Source organism: Paramormyrops kingsleyae, chromosome 14 (genome assembly GCF_048594095.1).
Source record: "Paramormyrops kingsleyae isolate MSU_618 chromosome 14, PKINGS_0.4, whole genome shotgun sequence".
NCBI lineage: Eukaryota > Metazoa > Chordata > Actinopteri > Osteoglossiformes > Mormyridae > Paramormyrops > Paramormyrops kingsleyae.
In genome coordinates this window covers 5,880,168-5,901,568 of record NC_132810.1, presented here as the reverse complement: position 1 = coordinate 5,901,568, position 21,401 = coordinate 5,880,168, and the positions used below count along the sequence as shown (strand labels likewise).

The 21,401-nt window shown below is 49.7% G+C and overlaps 2 protein-coding genes across 10 annotated transcripts; both read right to left on the bottom strand.

The window, feature by feature from the left end:
* Nucleotides 1–315: 315 nt before the first annotated feature.
* Nucleotides 316–15,875, bottom strand: LOC111851062 (synaptotagmin-16). 8 transcript variants are annotated; one of them, XM_072699143.1, is made up of 10 exons: nt 15,517–15,875; nt 13,159–13,243; nt 12,704–13,085; nt 10,469–10,623; nt 9,206–9,625; nt 7,717–7,914; nt 5,590–5,849; nt 4,635–5,084; nt 2,831–3,020; nt 316–1,950 (listed from the first exon to the last, which is right to left on the bottom strand). In XM_072699143.1, the coding sequence occupies exons 5-10, from the start codon at nt 9,555–9,557 to the stop codon at nt 1,637–1,639; spliced, it is 1,764 nt and encodes a 587-aa protein (XP_072555244.1). In that variant the 5' UTR covers nt 9,558–9,625; nt 10,469–10,623; nt 12,704–13,085; nt 13,159–13,243; nt 15,517–15,875; the 3' UTR covers nt 316–1,636. The 8 variants fall into 8 exon arrangements, with proteins under 8 accessions (XP_072555244.1, XP_072555246.1, XP_072555241.1 ...); XM_072699145.1 differs by having other exon boundaries at nt 12,704–13,082; XM_072699140.1 differs by having other exon boundaries at nt 12,704–13,243.
* A 552-nt stretch (nt 15,876–16,427) lies between these two features.
* On the bottom strand, nt 16,428–21,378 carry snapc1b (small nuclear RNA activating complex, polypeptide 1b). Of its 2 annotated transcripts, none has more exons than XM_023825506.2 (10): nt 21,276–21,378; nt 20,321–20,480; nt 20,030–20,170; nt 19,335–19,439; nt 18,928–19,083; nt 17,893–17,955; nt 17,698–17,760; nt 17,352–17,487; nt 17,183–17,254; nt 16,428–16,800 (listed from the first exon to the last, which is right to left on the bottom strand). In XM_023825506.2, the coding sequence occupies exons 1-10, from the start codon at nt 21,299–21,301 to the stop codon at nt 16,766–16,768; spliced, it is 957 nt and encodes a 318-aa protein (XP_023681274.1). In that variant the 5' UTR covers nt 21,302–21,378; the 3' UTR covers nt 16,428–16,765. The 2 variants fall into 2 exon arrangements, with proteins under 2 accessions (XP_023681274.1, XP_023681273.1); XM_023825505.2 differs by lacking the exon at nt 21,276–21,378 and adding an exon at nt 20,812–21,082.
* Nucleotides 21,379–21,401: the final 23 nt, after the last annotated feature.

Below are 21,401 nucleotides of genomic sequence, written 5' to 3'. Positions count from 1 at the left end.
TAATTTATAAATCAATGTGTAAATTATCAGGACTTAAAAAAAATCGTGGTTATAGTGAGGTTAAATGACTAAATTATGACACGTCATCAGTCTATTCGTAGAGATCCATTCTTAATCACTGAACAGATCTTTGATCGCATTCCCTCCCCACCACCACCTCCCCAAATGGTCATCTGAAAACTTCCTGCAAATTTCCTGCTACAGACAACCTTTAAAACTATTATGCCACATCAACCAAGGGCCATGTAAAAATCATACAATGATTTTACTCTGAGCCATAACAGGACTTGCCAAAGGACAAAGGCAGTGATAGGGTTCAGTTGTTTGGAACTGTTTATTGAAAGAATGACAGTACTTACAAAACACAGCCAGCCTTGCTGATTCACATGCACAGCACAGGCACTGAAGTTACACACACACACTTGCATTCTTACATGAAGCAAAACTGTGATTGACAGTACATGCTGGCATCAGTGGATTAAAGTCAATCTCATTACACACTTACTTATTCAAAGGCATTTCTCATTTGCCACCTTAAAGCTTGAAAATAGACATGCTATAGAAAATCTTTACATGTTAAAATTTCAGGTTCAAAAATAGAAATATCTAGGGTGATGAGAGGCATGCACACGTGAGTCTTGTGTCTTGAAAGATGTAGTACGACAGCACAGACAGTATTCTGCGGAGTGATTATTTAATTATTACAGACATCACCGTTCTCTGTGTGACTGAAGTCTGTGAACACAGGGGATTCTAAGAAAGAGCCCTTTGTGACCTAACCAAGACTGATATTACACCAGGGTGGTAATGTCTCACGTCTCACAGTAAACAGCCCATTTACCCAGCAGGGACACTAAGGTCAGCCAGTATCTGCCAAATGATCATCCGAAAAAAAATAATAATCAAACTTTAAAACCACTTATACTTATTCCAGTTCCAGGCTCTGCCTGCTCACATGAAGTGGAAGTCAAGAGGAACTGAAGGAAGAAGATTTCTACAGACCCACAGCCCTGTAAAAGCCGACAGCCACCGTCGATGGATCTCTCGGTGATGAGAGGCTTAGCCCATCGCGGCTGAGACTTGTGATTGAGCCTCGACGTCAGCATCCGTAAGCACAGGCTCGCTAAAAGCATGACCGCTGTTACAGCCTCTCAGTATCAGAGGGTTAAAAACAAGAGTGAAATACTGAAATGCTAAATGATACATATATACACAGAATACATTGATACAGTGTATACATAGAACTGCATCTTCCACTGTCCATAAACAGGAAACGAAGAGTTCAAAGGTCAGGGGTAAAGGTCGGCAGGGTGACCTGAGGAGCCTAAGTGCGAACACCAGCTTGGATGCGAACAGCTCGACATCATGTCCTAGGGCTGCAGCTGAATGGTCTTCTTGTGGCTATGAATGAACGGTTTCCTTTAAGCGTGGAGCAGATGGGAGCTGAATGCCCCCCCACCCCCCGAATGGAGCACGGATGTGGGGGAAGGTCAGCAGGACCTCGTCCAAATGGGCAGGTGGGGGAAAGCGTCTCCGCTGCCAAGTCGCAGCGATGTTAGTGTACAGAGTTCATCTGCTTCTCACATCAAGGGGCCCCGTCACTCCATCGTGTGAAGGGGAGCCTGCAGGGGGAGCTCTAGGACTCCAGCAGGACGTGCCAGCGGCAGACCTGCTCGCCCTGCGACTCGCGCATGTCCTGCCAGTGCAGCCGCTCCTCCTCACCGCTGGAGCTGTGGCCCAGGGACACCCATCCCACCATCTCCTTGCGCTTCATGCTGCGTTGGCTGTAGATGGACACCAGCAGCGTGACGTCGGACAGCTGAAAGAGCGCCACCTGGAAGATGAAGGTCTCCTTGTACACGGGGTGCGGCTGCCCCCGGCGAAGGGAGGTCTTGCAGCGGGACATCTCCTGGCCCGCCGAATCCAGCAGGGTCAGCTTGCCGTAGGTGTCTGGTGGGGAGGTGTATCTATGTGAGCTAGGCAGCTTTACTTGGGAGGCCCTTTGCCAGCAGAACCATGATTAAACCAGGATTTAAAAATGCAGATTAGTTTAAAACATAGAGTGGTCTCTTAATTTTTTCCGCGGTTGTACATGTTATTAGTATTTTTAAATGATGTTTCCTCCCCCGGATTGGGCCCAGTCTCCCCCTATCCATACCGCCGTGAGACAGGCTTTGTCTGCCTATTTCTCACAGAGATGTTCTGTGATCACAAAAATACACCGAGCATCTCATATGCCGCCGATCTTAGCGCACAGACACCCCGTTCGCCGCACTGTTTTCATGTAGGAGCGTAATCACAGGTCAAATCGGCACATCGAGAGCATAATCACAGCTGAGATCACACGGACTGCCAGCTCCCCATCTCCCACTCCAGCCATTCTGGGGGGCGACTTGGGATAAAGACGCCTTAACACACCCCTCTCTGGGTGAAGGAAGGAGTTTCAAAGAGAGCGTGAGACGTCACAACAAAGACAATGCAACAAAATCCACAGCTGGAAGCCTTATGACAGCTAAGTGTGATGCGGTCATATGCCAGGTGTGCTGTTTGCAGTGTTCACAGTCGAGGGTTATCTTTGCTGTAGGAGGAGGGATAGCAGATAATCACTGCAGGTTCAAACATCTCTGTGTTGGCCAGGTATGGCCCTGGCATGACATCAGCAACAGCTGCTGGGCACGCGGTCTCTGAGCGGGGGAGGGGGGCTGCTAGTAAAAGATTAACAGTGTTTGTGCGCGTTTGGGGGGACCTTGGTTCTGTGTGCGTGTGGGAGTATAAGTCCGCCTGCATGTGGACGTGCGAGCGCGTGGGCGGACGGCAGCACGAGTCTCACCAGGAGGCCGGTTGACGGCCAGGTTGCGGAAGTGACTTCCCTTGACCAGCTCCACGGACAGGCGGCCGGTGGTGGGACTGTAAGCCAGGCCGATCAGCAGCTCGGGGACGCCGCCGTGGGACAGGGACTGTGTGGACGAGGTACTGTCGCTCTGGGAGACGGCCGAGAGGCTGAGCTGGGAATCGGCACCCTGAGGGAGGGCAAGCAGATGGGTAAACAGACAAACAGCCCGCTAAACTGGGTCACACAGTGTTGGGTGTTGATACAGTTAGTGCTGCCCAGTTTACTGTGTCTGATAGTCAATACTGTAGAGTTCACCTTGATTGATACTGTCAGTGCTGCCAAGTTTGCTCTGATTCACACTGTCAGTATTACAGCTGCCTGACGTCAGTACAGCTTTCTGTGTCTAATACCGTCAGTACTGCACTGATACACTATATGGACAAAAGTACTGGGACACACCTCTTAATCACTGAATTCAGGTGTTTCATTCAGACCAGTTGCCACATTTATATAAAATCAAGCACCTAGCCATGCAGTCAGGTTTACAAACATTTGTGAAAGAATGAGTCATTCTGAAGAGCTCAATGAATTTAAATGTGGTGCCGTCATAGGATGCCACCATTGCAATAAGTAAGTTTGTGAAATTCATTCCTTGCTAGATATTCCACGGTCAACTGTAAGTGGTATTATTACAAAGTGGAAGCGTGTAGGATCAACAGAATCTCAGCCATTAAGTGACAGACCATGTAAAGTAACAGAGCGGGGGGGGGGGGGGGTCGCCAAGTGTTGAGGCACATAGTGCATAAAAGTCGCCAACACTCTGTTGACTCAGTAACTGCAGAGTTCCAGACTTCCTCTGGCATTAACCCCAGCACAGAAACTGTGCCCTGTGGGCTTCATGGAATGGGCTTCCATGGCCGAGCAGCTGCACGCAAGCCTCACATCACCAAGTGTAATGCCAAGCATCGGATGGAGTGGTGTAAAGCACACTGCCACTGGACTCTGGAGCAGTGGAAATGTGTTCTGTGGAGTGAGGAATCACGCTTATCTTTCTGGCAGTCTGATGGATGAGTCTGGGTTTGGCAGATGCTAGGAGAACGTTACCTGCCTGACTGCATTGTGCCAACTGTTAAGTTTGGTGGAGGAGGGATAATGGTATGGGGTTGTTTATCTGGGGTTTGATTGGCCCCTTAGTTCCAGTGAAGGGGACTCTTAATGCTTCAGCATGCCAAGATATTTTGGACAATTCTATGCTTTGAACTTGGTGGGAACATTTTGGGGAAGGCGGCCCTTTTCTATCCCAGCACGACTGTGCCCCAGTGCACAAAGCAAGGTCTATAACGATTGGGTGAGCTTGGTGTGGAAAAACTTCACTGGTCCACACAGAGCCCTGACCTCAACCCCATCAAACACCTTTGGGAGGAACTAGAGTGGAGATTGCGAGGCAGGCCTTCACATCCAACATCAGTGCCTGACCTCACAAATGCTCTTCTGGATGAATGGGCAAAAATTCCCACAGACTCCAAAATCTTGTGGGAAGCCTTCCCAGAAGAGTGGCAGATGTTATAGCTGTGAAGGAGTGGACCAACATATATTAATGCCTGTGGATTCAGAATGGAATGTCATAAAGGTTCCTGTAGGTGTAATGGCCAGTTGTTCCAGTACTTTTGTCCATATAGTGTACCTGGCTGTGATACATGCAGTACCACGGCTCGCCATGTGTGGCACTGTCTGTACTTCACAGCCCCCCGTGTCTGCAGCTGCAGCTGCACAGATACGCTGTCTGCAGCTGCTGGCTCACCTTCATGTTGCTCCGGGGTGCCAGCATTAAGCAGGACTCCATCTCGGCCTCCAGGGTCAAGTCCTTCAAGTAGAACAGCGTCTCGCCCATCATGCGCTCGCGCACCATCCTCCCCGCTGCGTAGAGGCGGAAGCGCAGGGCGCAGCTGCGCAGCTCGGCCGGCTCCAGCTGCGAGAAGCGGAAGGTCTCCCCGAAGAGGGGCGTCGGTCCCCGCTGCACGCCCGTTTTGTGCCGCTGCTTCTTAGACGGCAGCAGCACGGCGTGCACCTGCCAGGAGTCGACGCCGCTACGCTCCTTGTCTGGGATGTCCCGCGCCGTCACCACGGTGACCAGCAGCCTCCGCGGCAACGCCTTGTACTCCAGGATGACGATGAGGTCGCCACACTTGGAGATGGGCTGGTGGCTGCTGGGAGGCGGGGTCCCGGCCGGCCCCTCCCCCCCGGTCTGCTCCTGGGGAGGATACACACTTTCTAGCATTCCTAGTGTTGTGCAGATCCCTGCATTACGCAGTCAGTGCTCTGCAGTCCCCCTTTTGATTCAGTCAGTATGTCAGTGTTTTGGCAGGAGAGCCAGGTCATATGTTCACACGCGTGGGATGCTCCACAGACACTCACACGCACGCACACACACAGGCTGTGGTGAGAACAGACCCCAGACTGTACCGTGTTCCCCAGAGCTGTCCTTGCCAGCACCCAGCCGGCCTCCGCCCCCTCCTGCCCACGCCCCTCGCTCATTCCAAGTGTGCTGACAACTGACCGTGGCACATTAGCATGGACAGCAACCACTAGACACTCTCCACAACACTCTCAGACCAGCAGCAGTGTTTACATATTTGTATTTTCCCCTTAATCGCATTAATATTCATGTGACTTGGGTACTTTAAGGCAGAGGACACTGGCCCAGCACCCACATCATGTAGATCATTTTAGCTTGAGCCCCCGCACAACCGCAGTACCTCAGGGCTCCAGGTGGAGCTGTCTGTGGCAGCATTATTGTCATCGCAGTCCTGGTTGTCCAGCGCCATCTCCATATCCGGGCTGCCGTCGGCGGCCTGTGTGTCGAAGCCAGGGGCCGGGCTACCCTCAGAATCTGCAGAGGCATCGCATGGTCTTGGCTTGAGCCCCTCTGTGGCGTCCCGGGAGCCCAAGGAGGCCCCGTCATGCTCCGTCTTAGCCCCGGCATCCTGGAAGCTCAGCCTGCTGAGTCTGTTGTCATCTGCAGGAAGAGGGGAGAGAGGCCGTTACCACGGCACCGAGTTCAGTCCGACTGGAAACAAGAAGCAGGCCATCACTGCACAGGATACTTACAGAATCATCAATACATCAAACGCTACAAGGACAAAAGTACTGGGACACCTGGCCGTTACACCTACAGGAACTTTTATGACATCACACTCTAAATCCATAGGCATCAATGTAGAGTTTACCCCCCTTTGCAGCTATAACAGCCGCCACTCTTCTGAGAAGGCTTTCTATAGGACTGTGGGGTGTGTCTGTCTATGAGCAAGTGTGAGGTCAGGCACTGACGTTGGACGTGAAGGACTGGCTCTCAATCTCCACTCTAGTTCATCCCAAAGGTGTTTGATGGCATTCTCCTCAAACCTGCACTCGTAGACCCCCAGACAGATAAGCGTGATTCCTCACTCCGCAGAACACGTTTCCACTGCTCCAGAGTCCAGTGGCAGTGTGCTTTACACCACTCCATCCGATGCTTGGCATTACACTTGGCGATGTGAGGCTTGCGTGCAGCTGCTCGGCCATGGAAGCCCATTCCATGAAGCCCACAGGGCACAGTTTCTGTGCTGGGGTTAATGCCAGAGGAAGTCTGGAACTCTGCAGTTACTGAGTCAACACTTGGCGACCCCCCCCCGCTCTGTTACTTTACATGGTCTGTCACTTCATGGCTGAGATTCTGTTGATCCTACATGCTTCCACTTTGGAATAATACCACTTGGTGGAATATCTAGCAGGGAAGAAATTTCACAAACTTTCATATTGCAATGGTGGGATCCTATGACAGCACCACCCTTGAATTCACCAAGCTCTTTAGAGCCAGACATTGACTCCATGGCTTGGTGCTTGATTCTGCACCTGTGGCAATGGGTCTGAATGAAACACCTGAATTCAGTGATAAAGAGATGTGTCCCAATAACATTGTCAATATAGAGTATATTTTACAAGAAAAATCACTAGTATGTGTACAACAGGAGTACGTGTTCCCTTCAATAACCTCAGAGACAGCAGGATCTCTCTGTACACACACACACACACACACACACACACACACGCTCCTCCTGCCGGCCAGCTGGAGGGCAGGGTGAAGGAGTGAGTAAGAGCAAGCGGCTGCAATGAGCTGAATTACGCGGCGTCCCTCAGGCCCGCCTTGTGCTAAGCGGCAGGGCCGGAACACACCGTTCCGCACGTAAAACAATCGATCCCTGGGTATAGTGAGCGGCCACTTCGGCGGTCAGGAGTTCTGCTCGCTGACGACCCGCGGTGACTCACGCCTGCTGATGGCCTGCGGTTCTCAGCCCACATTATGTCAGGCATCCTCAGGGGGGCACTTTGGCCATTAGACCTAATGGAAGGAGACAATCGCAAACCAGGAGGTGGTCATGTTTCCTGGGGCACTTGAGGGGTGTGTGGGTGGTGCGTGGTGATGCATGCACACTGCTGCTCTGGAGAACAGGCTCTACTACCATCCAGCCCACCTACTGTAGTCTGAATAGCAGAGCACAGATCACACACAAGCTCACACACTCCTCACACACATCAGACACTCCTCACGCACATCAGACACTCCTCACGCACATCAGACACTCCTCATGCACGATACACTCCTCACGCACATCAGACACTCCTCATGCACTCCTCACGCACATCAGACACTCCTCATGCACTCCTCACGCACATCAGACACTCCTCGTGCACTCCTCACGCACATCAGACACTCCTCATGCACTCCTCACGCACATCAGACACTCCTCATGCACTCCTCACGCACATCAGACACTCCTCACGCACATCAGACACTCCTCATGCACATCAGACACTTCTCACTCACTTCCCTTTCTTCTGAATACCTTCATGGTCTGAGGGCTCTGAACTACCCTCCTCCTGGTTTGACAGCAGGTGAGAGGGGCTATGGCTCTGCCCAGCTGCACTCCTCGCTCCGCTCTGGGCCCCCCACGATCTTGCCCGGGTGACCCCAAACCGCCTCGCCATCTCATCATCGCTGTCCGAAGATGTGTTACGATCCTCATCCGCTCCATAGCTGTGCACTGTGGCCACGAATGGACACACAAAGACACATATAAACAGAGGAGGAAACACGGGGGAAAGAGGGAAAAGACACTTCATTCTTAAAACACCACCTACCAGAAAAGAACAGAATTACAGGAAAAGACCTACGGTTAAACAGCCGGGCCTCAGACCCTCCCACAGAATGCAGAGACAGGTGAGATGTAATGGGCATAACCAGAATGGTTTGCAGTGGCCCCGCAGGGGTTTGATCTCACTCTGCCTGCCACGTTTGCTGCACTGCCTGTTTCTTCCACACCCTGAAATGACCGCCTGAGCACTCTGATGTCATCACACCCCCTACAGGACTATCTCTGACCCCACCCGCATTCCCGCTGGTCCCAGACCTGTACCCCACCACGCCCATCCGTTCCAGCCCATACGTGCACCTGCATCTAAGGGACCATAAAGAAAATAAGACAGCAGCAGTGTTGCCATGGAAACCCCAGAACATGGCCAGCTGACCTCAGGAGGACATCTTCTGCACCATAGGTCACTCGCCCCGACTCTGTCTCCATGACAAAATAGAGTAAAGGTGGGGGCCTTTACAGATGAGCATCTGACTTCACCGAAAAGGTTAATACAATAACACCCCCCACACACAGACCATCCCCAGCCCCTCCTGTATATACACAACTAGAGCAGGACACTGGTGAAGTGGGTGGCTCAGAAGAGCCCTTTATGGCTGCGGAGGCTAGATGAGAAAAAGCCTTGCACTTCAGTGACTAACGCGAATGGCCCAGGAGAGAGCACTGGGCTCTGTTCCCATGGCAAAGGCCAGCCAATAGCCGGCACTCGTTTTCCTCCGGAAGGAACTCGGATCCGATGCTGGCGGCCCTCTGCCAAACCGAGCGAGTTAGAGGGCCCACTAAGGAAATACGGGTCAGCCCACATCCTGAGGAGACAGAACAGCTGGGACTTTGGGAAACAGGCGCAGGTGTGTGTGTGTGTGTGGATCACACGTTCCTCTCAGTATGATCATGGCTGCTGATCACACGGCGCCCCAGGATAATCACCGGAGGCTCTCACCCCCGGCAGCCTCAGGGCCAGACGCTCCTGTTGGCATCAATTATCTAATTCCTCTGAATAGCGCAGTGAAGGCACTGGACCGCATTCTACACCTGCTGTCGAGGGCGTAGCAGAATGTGACACCCCCCTTCCTGGGCAGATGGAGAGCAGCCCACCCTGTGTCTTACTTGCCGAGCAGCGGTGAACCTTGTAATTGTGTTCGGGGATCAGTCAGGGAGCAGCGGCCAGTACTACAGCCCTTACCGGAGGAGTGCGCGCCCGACATGTCCTCCTCTGGGCACAGGAGCTGGCTCTCCACGTCCTCCTTCTCCTCCGGGATGGTGGAGAGCCGGTCAGCTATCTGCTCCTCGGTGAGGCCCAGCTGGGCGAGTCGCGTGCGGATGGCTTCCTGCGTCTCCAGCTCGTCTGCGGCGGTTTCCTCCGCGGCCGCGTCCTGCCCGGCCCCAGCCTGGCACCCGCGGCCAGGGCCTCCTGGGTTACCGCCTCCTGGGCCCAGGCTGAGGAAGGCGGAGGAAATGGCCTGGGAGACTTGCGAGAACCACGTGCCCAGCGCAGTGCCGGCGCTGCCTCCCTCTCCCTCCCGAGGGGCTGACATGGTGGCGTGCAGTGGAGATCAGAGGCTGAGGAGGACTCAGCAGGACACGAGCGCCAGGCCCCCGGCTTCTAGAAGGAGCAGGGGAGACCTTGAGCGCACAGACGGGGCAAGCTGCTCTGTCACACATACACACACACACGCACTGCATGCTCCGGCTTACAGTTTACCCAGTGGCCACATGACACACTGACAGGTCTGCATGTCACTGCCAACTTATTAAAGTGACAGTGTGCAGGTCACAGTCAGACAAAGAGCAGAGGAAGAGCTCCAGCTCCCCGAGTGGTCTGTGTCAGGCAGGGGCGTCACAACAGGCCCCGCCTCCCGTGGCCCATTTCCCTGGGTGACGGCTCGGACACGCCCACTCTCACATTCCCCGGCTGTGATGCCCGGACCCCAGACGTCAGCCTCAGAAACGGCCAGAGCTTGGCGAGAAGCATCAAAGCTGTTCCAATGCCTGGCAAGTCTGTCCAACGGCACCATGCCAGCTAGTGGTTTCCAGGAAGTGATGTCACACGTGAGGGCGTGGCCCGGTTACATAAACGCTGCCGTGGGGGGGCAGACACCTCAGCGCAAGGTGGGAAAATGGAACTGTGATCGGAAGGTGGAAAGGAACACATCTGTCAGCGTGACTAAGCTGACGTGAGACTAACAGAATTACCAGCTGAGTCTGGGACCCAAATCCAGAGGTCTGAAACCTGGCTAATGGATTAAGGTGATGAATAAAGTGTAAAGGGAGAGGAGATGTCCTCTGCTGTGAAGGAACAGGGAGACAAAGTCACAGCAGAGAGGCGGAGACCAGCAGGACATCCTGGGGAAATGAGGGACTGGTTGGGGGCAGGGCCAGCGTAATGGGAGTGGGATAGCCATGGAAACCAGATGCCCCCCCCCCATCCCCATGGCTTGAAACTCACCCAGGGCCTGGCGGATGCTGCCTTTCCTGTAGGAGCCCCGCCCCCTGCTGTAGAGCTCCAGGCAGGGCAGGCCACGCACGTGGGGGAAGCAGGACTTCCTGGCGATGAAGAGGAAGACCAGGGCCAGCAGCAGCAGCAAGACGCCTTGGGGGTGACTGGGTAAGAGAGACGGGCAGACAGGTTAATGCTGAGCAAAAATGAGGTACCTGCCCCATGAGAGCTGCCCGGGGGACGGTCGGCATCATGCTCCGTCACTGGGAACCGACCGGTGTCCATCTCAGCCAGAGAATCCAAAATCACAGACTCCCCACCAAAGTCTGAGATGAGTGATCTTGTGGCCACTCAGAAACTGGCATCTGAAGACACCGTTATCGTTGTTCGCAAAGCAATTTCTGGTGCGGCTACGACTCAACCAGCTTTCACCGATCACACGACAAAGATGCATGCGCCCATTTAAATACCCCAGGGAGAGCAGGAGTCACAGACCAGTGCAAACCAATCACAGCATCCAATTCTATCAGCTACCCCAGCTTTGATAAGACTCTCTTACTTAGCCCCGAATCAGACGACGGAGGCACTTCAAGGACACATGGGTTGTTGGCAAAAGGAAAAACAAACCCAGATAGGCGTCTGATGCCTGACAGAGACACAGTCCCTCGTTGGGGTGAGTTCTGGGCTGGAGGTCACACCACCCGTCCACACCTGACAGCTCCCACACGCAGGCTTACACGAATAATCACATCCGACATACTGATCCGGCAGCACCGTCCACTACAGTCACATGACCAGCAGTCCCGTGGCGTTGACTGCAGATTCCAGGATACAATGTCAGGTAACAAGCGCAGGGTGAGTGAGAACTTGGAGGGGAGAGGCAGGATTTCTGTGTTTGTTCTGCTGTGTGCAGAGCGGGTGTGGTCAGACACTGGCAGAGAGCGCAGGCATGGTGCCAAGGGCCGGGGGGGGGTCTGCTTCACACTCACCTTCAGGTCACCACCTTCCCTGAGGTCCCGACCGAGCCGGACCCCTGGAATGTTCTAGAGGGGAACGTGGAGTCCCGTGAGGGACCACACACAGGCATTCACACGTTACGACCGAGCTGACCCCCCCCCCCGCAATCTCCAGCTACAATTTTCCCAGCGCCACAGATGAGTGCCGCCCCCCCTACACCTGAGCGCTGCGGATCAGCCGGTTGCCGTGGAAACCTTGTTCCGCAGACATGGCGTCCGTGGCTTCACCCACACATGGGAAAGAAAAGAACAGGAGCTGTGTTGCCATGGAGACACATGCCTGACATGATTGGACAGGATAACGTGGAATGTGTCACCACTATGCAGGTGTGGCAGCCTGAACCCCTGCGACCTGCTGGCCTCAGCGGTGATGGCAAACACACCCCCTGTCCCCCCCGGGGGCCAATCTCTCCCTACGTTGCTCACCGCTCTCTTCCTGTCACTGCCCAGTTATTTTGAAAGGAAGCGGGTGACACGTTGCGCCCTTGTGCCTTAACCACAACTTCGATCAAACAATACACCCTCCAATACCTTAGATTGTGAATCGCGCTTAATTCTTTAGGTGCCACCACACGTGTGTAAATAGGCACCCATGTATGTGCACATGAATGCGTTCATTTTAATACACACAGATTACTAACTACTGCAACCCCCACCCACCCACAAATCGAACAGCACAGAATCCTGAAAGCTGAAGCAGATGGTAATGAGTCTGGGAGGGGCTGAAAAACACAGGAGATGCCCCTCCCTGCAGGACACACTGGGACAGGAGCCCCAGACACTGGGCAGCCCCCCCAATCACTGCAATGAGTGCAAGTGCTGTCAGACCCACAGACCTTCGCATCCAATACAAAGGAAGGAAAGAGAGAATGTCACATGCCGAGATAATGCCAACACCCTCCTGCTCAAGGTCTGCTATAAAATGCAGATGGAAACAGTCATTGAATGGCATTATAGCGCCCCCATCTGGAATGTTAAAAAAACTGTTCCGACCAATAGATTCTAGCCCTAAGCCATTAATCAAAATAAATCAGATCAAAGGAATATCCAGGCAGGGACAGTAAATTTAACAAACCTCAGCAATTACACAAAACATGATTAAAGTCTTTCTTAAAATCACTTATTCCCCATCACCCACTCCCTCAAGAGGGCAACAAAACATTCCAGTCTACTACTAGGCATCCAAACTTCAGAACAAGAAACAGATCCCCATAAAAACAACACCCACCTCTTTACTGCTGTCCTGGTACAAAAGGTCTATATTAACAACAGATGGAGCTCTTCAAATAGATGATTATTAAGTTCAGATGATTATGAAGCAAAGGTTCAACTACTAGGACAAAGTGCTGTTGTATTCTTAAGAAAAATGCAACACAAAGTTCAGCTGAGTCCATTCATTTAATGGGTCTCCAGTGGTATGGAAAGACGGGCCTGCAAACGAGTTCCTTAGTGAGCAGAGTTTAGCTAAATGTTCCAATAAAGTTACTAAGAACTAGAATCATGTGAATATGGGCTCACGGGTCTTTGCTGGGAAGCACGGAGTCACCCTCGGTCCCCCCGGGGCTGGGCGCTCTGTGGGGCTGCTCCTCTCTGGTCTTTCTGGTCCTCTGCTTTAGATGGATGGAGGTCCCCTCAAGAACTGAGAACTGAATAAAGCCCTCGCCTCCCCGACGTTCTGCTTACCTCCTCCGCTGGCAGGATCACGGCCGCCCTCCGCCCAATCTACAGGCTTCCTGCTCTACAGAGCCCACCTCCCTTCCTGGTCCCCCTACAGACAAAACAACCACAGAGAGGCTGAGATAACAGCCGGGCCTGACCGACACAAGCGCTCCCACAGTTCTGGGCTCCGTCACGTGAAAGCAATAATTAGGAATGCGACGTCTAACTCTCAGAAACCGTCCTTCATGTGTCCCCGCCTCAAAAGACACAGCACGGCATCTGCGGTAATGGACCTGTCAGGACTCACACCTGAGTAAACAGCACACCTAAATGTACCTTCAGAAGCACAGACGCACACCCACAAATACACACATGCGCACACACGCAGAAGCTGGACCTCTACATGCACTCTGCTGGTGAATCTCCTCCAAAGTCACATTTTTATTCCGCTACACCCCTTACCCACATAACACTACTAGTCAGAAAATCACAAAGCCCTTGACTTCCTGGTTCATGTGTAACCGCTGCTTTCCTCAGTGCCACTCAACAGCCTCTGAAGCAAGTGTGGGGTCGATGTGTGGTTTCTGAGAAGGAAGGGCCCGAGTAATCTGTGTGAACAGGAAGTACATGTTGCCAAATTACAAATCACACTTCCAGCAGTCCAGACGAAATTTCTACTTCACTCTCATTTATCTGCAGATCCACGTCTCCTCGGTTAAGCAGTTATTCCCTCTGGGAAAATGAAATGAGGTTGAAAACCTGAAAGGAAGTCCTAAGCTCACGCAAAAATGTTGTAACAAATGACGGTAATAATTTGAAGCTGCATATTTTTCTGCTCAGAAGCCAGTTTAGTTTCCCAAGGCTTCCAGTCACTGGGAACTGGAATCCGTGTATGGAGTCACTGGGAACTGGAATCTGTGTGCAGGTGATTTCTGGGACAAACCCCGGCCATGCTTTAAGAAGTCCGAGCTCTGCTCTGAGCTAAAACACAGTGTGTAGCTGTGTAAAACTAAGCTAAATCCCTCGCTTTGAGAAGTTTTTCTGTGTATTTGGCTCTCTATCGGAGAGGGGTACATTAATACTGAATCTCTAATTCCGCCTTTAAGAAGAAAGGATGCTGTCAGAGTCCACCCACAGCCCAGTATTACCACTGAATTACCGTCCAATCAGATTGAATGTTCTGAATCAGCTCCAGCTGTCGGGGAGACCAAAGACACCATCACATAGTCTCACAGAAATGCTTGCAGACTGACAGTCCCGGGCACTTAACAAAATTTAACCTGTACGGCCAAAATAACAACCTACCTTCTGAGGATGGAATCTGGAAATCAGTTCTGTGCAGAGGTGTATAAACTAGGGGGCATGTCAACTCTCTAAACCTACATACCTACAAACCTCAAAATAAAATCAGATATGTCACTCAGGCCCAGCAGGCATAATTTTGGCCCAGGCATGGTAATTATTTCAAACGGACCTCCATGCCCTGGGCCTGGGACTTCCCCAGACAGTGGGCTTCATGTAGACACGCTAACACTATTGCCGACCCAGGTACATCGATCAATTTGTACTCGTTACATGGTTGCTCTCCGAGGCCCCCTACTGGCAGAAGCCTCTCATTAGATTAGGATACCTGATGACTGAACCGGCACTCACCGTTTCAGACACGCGCGATCGCTCTATAATTTTCCTTAGATCACTCAGGCCTCAAGTTCAGGTGAAGTGAACGTAGTAAGGCAGTAATGAAGTTAGCTAAGGATGTATATACATAAAACATCCTCCCAGCTGCCGGGACACCCGTAATGTCACGGACGGCACGTGAAGTGCGTCCCCCCGGGCTGCACCATGGCAGCAGGGATATTCAGGAAGGGTATCCAACAAACCCTGTCAGGAAGAGCACTTTTTACCTTACTGTAAAACGTGCCTGAACACCACCACCCCAATTTCCCTCTTGGGCATTGCTAATTTAAAACGTTAAGTTTTTACTTCATGCCTCATACTCACAGTAGCATACAGAATTTAGAAAAGTATTGTAGAAAAAAAATGTCTGAAAGCATGCAATCCCTTTAATAATCGGTGTTAAACATCCAAATCATGCCTCTATAAAACAAATCGGCTTGTTGTACGTGACAATGGTTTTACATATTTTTGATGAACGAAAAGATTACTCTTCCATTGTGAAGCAGCGGCAGAGGACACTCAGTAAGAGTTCAGTTTCTGAACTATAAACTGGTCGAGAGGCGGTTCATTTTCCGTGTGTAAACCCGTGCATTGTCAAAACACCGTTATGTGAAACCACACGGTTTTATCCTAGGATGTACCACACATCCCCGAGTGGATAAAATAATAATCGTTCCTAACAACGTCGGAAGAGGCTTTACTCACTGTCAGAAGCCATGGTGGACGGATGACCTCTCCGGCTCTGCAGCTCGGAGGACCTTCGCCGGGCGCCGGTCTCTCACGGGTGAGAAGGCTGCAGACTGCGCTTTCTGACGGGGATCTAATGGAAAGGCGCTCTCCGCTCACTCCTTCATCCACAACCGCAGTTACGATGTCTTCTTTCTTTTACCGCCCTCCCCCCCCTGCTATGGACATGTTAAGTGGTTAAAGCATCCCTCTCCGGGGTGGGTGGGACGGGAAGCTGGAGGTGCGTAATAAGCGACCACCACGCTTTATTCTCACACCATGAAAACGTGTTGTGCAAACAAGAGGGATCCTTCCGTCCTCCACTTCACACTGTATAAAATGGGGAGCGAGCCAGCCGCATACATTGATTTCCTCCAGCAGATCCGTTTAATCCGGTTCAATTGGAAGCTTGATTCACACATTATAATTATTAATGACACTCACCATCCTGTAGTAGTCGCAAGGAAACGTCTCCTATCGAAAAGAGGTTATTTCTGCTTCTCCGAGAAGAAATGCGGGATCTCATGCGCCCCGTCCGGGATACAAGGAACCGTAGGTCAGCTTAAAGGTATTTTTCTTTTAATAGTGCGTATTTCAAAGCTCATTATGGCGGGAACTGAAAACAAGTCCTACGTAATTCAGACTAATACTGAATAATAACTAAAACATGATAAGAATATTAATAATCAGACAATGGGAGCGACATAGCCTGTAGGGGGTGCAATTCTACTATTTGGACATCCTGAAGTAGGTGCATCTGAAAGTTACAAATCCGCGTGTTTATTAATACTTGACTAGACGCCTGGATTTCAGTCCGCATAAAAATGTTATCAACCTCCCACATTTTTCATTGGTCATAAATGAATAAAGTGCAAATTCACACACAAACATTTAAGTTGCCAACAACTTATTTATTTTGTAGTCAAACTTTGAACATTCAACCTATTGATAATATTGAGCCTAAAAACTGCCCATTTAGCTACAAAACATTTTTATTTACGCGGATCCTTACAGATTCAATAAAACAATATCTCCACTCCTGAACTCAGGGGATTAGAGCAGAGGCTTCGTAAACACCAGCGTATGTCTGTTGGCCCACCACACAGCAGACCATTGGGAGCCTATCCGGCCAGCAGAGGCCAAAAGCTGATGGCGTGGAGGCGTGGAGAACGGGGCATCACCACAGACAGGCTGAATCATGCCCCCACCACAATCACCTCCTTCCGCTTTACCATTTGAATCGTTTCTTCTTTTTAGGTCTCTCTGAAGGGGAGAAAGAAAAAAATATATATTTGTAAATGCTGCACTAGCATTCATTTCTTTCATTGTGACAAAATGGTTCATTTTAAACCACACCTATATAAATGATCTAAGCTCCATATTCATTTTTAATGTACAAAGTTAAAAGGGAAATAAAATAAAGTTATATTTCAACTGTTGGTCGTATCCAGTGCCGGTCAACCAATTAGTCAATACAGACGGCTGCCCACTTAGCAACCACTGGTGCCGCTGCCATGGCAACCAGCGCCTCCCTCCCCCCTGTATCCATATCAGGCTGTATCATAATAAAAGTCTTTTCTACAGAGTAAGATCAGTAATGGATGTCTCTATAACACCGCACAGGAAGAGCCATCATGTCACTCACCATGCACCTTGTCCTCAGGCACTGTCAGTCGCCACTGTCGGGTAAACTCCTGAGGCTCCTCCTTCATGTCACCTACCGGACAGGTGGGGAGGACAGCGTTATCACCAAAGCAGGTGGGAGCAGGGGAATCAGGGGGGCCAGTGGAGTGGATTTGGGGGGACGGCCAAACCTTTCCCGATCAGGTTCTTCCTAGTTCTGGCTCGCAACGACTGAGGCCTCTTGCGCAGAGACACCTCTAGTCCAGGATCTGTCCCAGAACCTGAGGTGTCCATCTCCACCTGCCGGTGCCGCCGGGCCCTAGACACCTGAGGAGAACCCAACAGGAGACAAACAATAAGGCCTGATGATCTCAGAAGACCTCAGATCAAAGTAGGCCCAGAGGAGCCTTAACCTACTGGGGGAAAAAAATGGAGGCGTGGATTTCCATCGAATGTTACAGGGCGATAGCAAAACAGATGCACAGAAACATCAAACGCAGAGAACATGAGGAAGACGACAGCAGAGAAACAACAGACCTGCACGGCCTGTCCGTAAGACTTGGATTTGATAGAAGCTAGGAGACTCGCCCTTTTGGAGCACTGCGGAAATGGGTGGGGGAAGGTGGTCAAACTCACTGCTGCAGCCGCGAAATATCACAAATCTCCCGCAGTAGCGGTACTTAATAAAGTTTGAAAGATTAAAGGAGAAGCACGCGGGCAGTCGTCACTCACCTCCCGCTGTTCAGAAGTGCCTTCGCCTGCCTCTGTATCCGCGTCTTTAGGCCCAATCTTTGTCTGAACACAGAGCCAACAAACAGGAAGTACTTAATACTTTCACCAAAAGCAACAGGACACACACTCACAAACAGCTGGCACCGGGGGCCAGAAGTGGCATTTTCTGTTTGTGCAGAGTTACCATGAGTGACTTGACTGCATCAGGTTAGAGTAGGTCGGCCCTTACCTCAGAAAAATGACTAAAACATGCATTCATGCAAAGAATTATGACAAATCCAAGAATCTTTTTTTACAATCACCATGCACCATTTTTAAAATCGGTTAACGCGATGTATTACCCACTTAAATACAAAGAACAGAAACCCAAATGCACACAAAGCAGAATAATTCATGCCTGCAAGTCACATTTAATGGAATTATCAAGGCTGTGCTTAAAGAACACTGGTCAAGTTAATGCTACTAATGTGTTTGATGAGAGGTTTTACCCCAAATCCTCATTATTGAACACTTTTTCAAAGTCATTATCCTGAGCAGTACAATGAGCAGAGCGCCATTAAGCAGCAGACATTAATGATCATTAATATACCTTGTGTAGAAACAAAACTATTTTTAGAAACTTAAATGATGAAAAATTAGCTGCTGAAAATATACGATTAGATTATTATGATTGTTCATGTAATGACTCGACTCATGCACAGTATCCTTTGTTTATGACTTTTGTTTGCAACTTTGTCACTGCACAAAAATCAAGTACTGAGCTGAAAAAAAATCGTGCAAAAAGTGCCAAATAGTGCAAAAGTGCTAGAAGCAGCTGTACAATATATACCTGTGCGATAAATTAAAAATATTGATACAGGGCTATACATGGCATGAATGGTGTGGTATACATGGGTATATGCAGCATCTATGATTGCACTAAAGAAGAATATTTAAACAATTATAAAATGGTGGGGGTGGGGGGTATGAAGAGAGTACAGCAGTGTTTACATTCTTTCCACCACTTCTATGGTCTATCACATACACACAGCTCACCACTTTCTCCTGCCACTTGTGATACTCCATCACGGTGTCCCGCAGCTGCAGGGACAGATCCTTCCGGATCAGGCTGATACCAGAGTACTTCTGGCCCAAAGTTGTGGAGATGGCCGCTTTCATCTTCTCATAGTGCTGCTGCACGTTCATTATCTCCTGCAGGCAACGTCCACAAGCAAAGCTCTGAGCACTAACGCAGGGGGCCGGCATCCATCAAGTGCAATTACCAGTTCCAGGGTTTCTCAGAGCAGTGCCAATCTACCCGGGTTTCTCTGCTAGCTGCTGAACACCCCCAAACATCACCAACACGGCGCACAGCCTGAGGCTGACTTAATGCTAAACACCAGCCGCACCATCCATCAAGTTGTCCGGCTTGCCGAATGTTCTCCAGGTCTTGTTGACCTCACCTCCAGCGTTTCCATGTCTATGAGCTCCTTCACGTGCTCAGGCCGCTCACGGAAATCCTCGCACACCTCGTCTCTCTTGGGCTTCCTCTTCACCTCGAAGAACAGCTGTGTCGAGAGAAGCAGCAGACATGCTCAATTAACTGTGCAAACTGCCGGACGCGAAGCTGGAACAGGTCAGTTAAGCTTGAAGGCTCTTCACTACATTCCCACCCCGGAAGCATGGGTGGTCCTGGGCCCAACCCTTCAGTGTTCACAGTGAGCGATACAGAATAAAATGATTGTTCTGACAGGTATGTGTGCATGGTTAGATAAATCAGAGGTGTTGAGAGCCAAACAGATGTTTCTTTCTCTCTCTGTTTACTTGGTCTTAGTAATGCCGCGGGCAATTTAAAGGCAAAAAAAGTATGTATTTGAGTATGTAGTGTGATTCTGAAGCTTGCAATTCTACTACCCACCCACATCCGTGATCAGTAACAGAAACACTGAGGAGTTTCAAGATATACTATCATTAATTTAAAAATTACCTACATGTCCGTTTCGCAGTCTGTTGCTTCAACATAGGACTTATGAGTTGGGATTGTGTTTTATACATTTTGTTTTCATAATACACCAATCACAGGTAAAAGGAAGGCAGCACAGGGGTTGCATAAATCACACACATGGGAAACTGAGGCAACAATCAACAGGCAATGTACCATTTTTGGCATTGCGGTAAAGTAAAAAGCTTTCAAGGTGAAGAGCTTCCTGAGGATGTAGACCACGTCAAAGTGCTGAGCATTTACTGCATCCTTTTGGAACTTCACGATGTCCTCCCAGTCCTTCAAGGCGATCCTAATCTGGGGAAAAAGAAAAAAATGTGTAGGGGCTGTTTTATAGTCACAAACAAAATGACGTAATCCTCCTGTTCACTTCCTCGGAAACACAGGCGATCCGAAAAAATTACAGAATGGTTTCATGCAATTAATTAAAAAAGTTTAAATGTGTACCTTTTCTTTGGGTGATGTCAGCTGCGTGTGGTACAGACCGTAAAGAAGGTACAAGCCCCCAACTCGTATCTGGAAGGTGTACGGTGGCAGGAAGTACGGATACGCGGTGGTCAGGGCCAGACGGGTGTAAGTGCTCATCTCGTTCGGTGACATCTTACCACTGGAAAGACAAAACTTTGTTTTGTTTTTTTTTCTTTTCCTTTTTTAGTTATTCCACCTCGATCCATGCAGATATAGCTCTTGTTAAATTAAATAAACGTATGTGACGCTAATCCTAGCATAGACGCACAACGCAACGCACAAAACAAACATAGGGAACCTAATGTGCATTTCCATCCTTGAAAAGAGGGGTGCAACATCGGATTACATTATATAACAGTGAACTAGGCTACTCAACGACGTAGAAAACTACTTTCTCTATTAGAAAATATTCAGAGATTAAAACACGCTTAAGAAAATTGATATAAATATTAATTAACATTAAACCTTACTAAAATATAGTGGAAAAGTCCATTTTTCTCCAGATTGCTGAGAACGTTTCATATCGAACAGATTCCGTCCGTTGAAACTGACTCAATATATCTTCACAATCTGATTTCAAAGGCCCGATATAGTACTCCATGCTATTGTGGCATTTTATAACAAAAAAATGGATTTTAAAACAGAGCACTTGCAGAACATCGGCAGATACAACAGATTAACAGGATAACTTCCTACTTATGGTACGGCGGCTCGTGAAGAACAAACTAGACTCAACATACAAACCACTTCGCCTTTTGATACCTCGTCCCTCAATATTTCAACACGACGAACAGCATATTTAAAATACGTATACTGTTTTAAGGATTTCAGTAATCAGTAGAATTTCTGTAGTCAGTATGACAATACCATATAATCGACTTAATTAAATGCAAACATAATATTTATTTATTATTTTAACTATTATTTCACATACCACCTTCCAACTAAATTAAATGACATCGGTACATTGTTTTATTGAGAGCACAGCAGTAATGAAGCGGTGCCAGTCAAATCCACGTATTTCATAAGGAATGCATTTTTCATTAGACGTAGGGTCGCC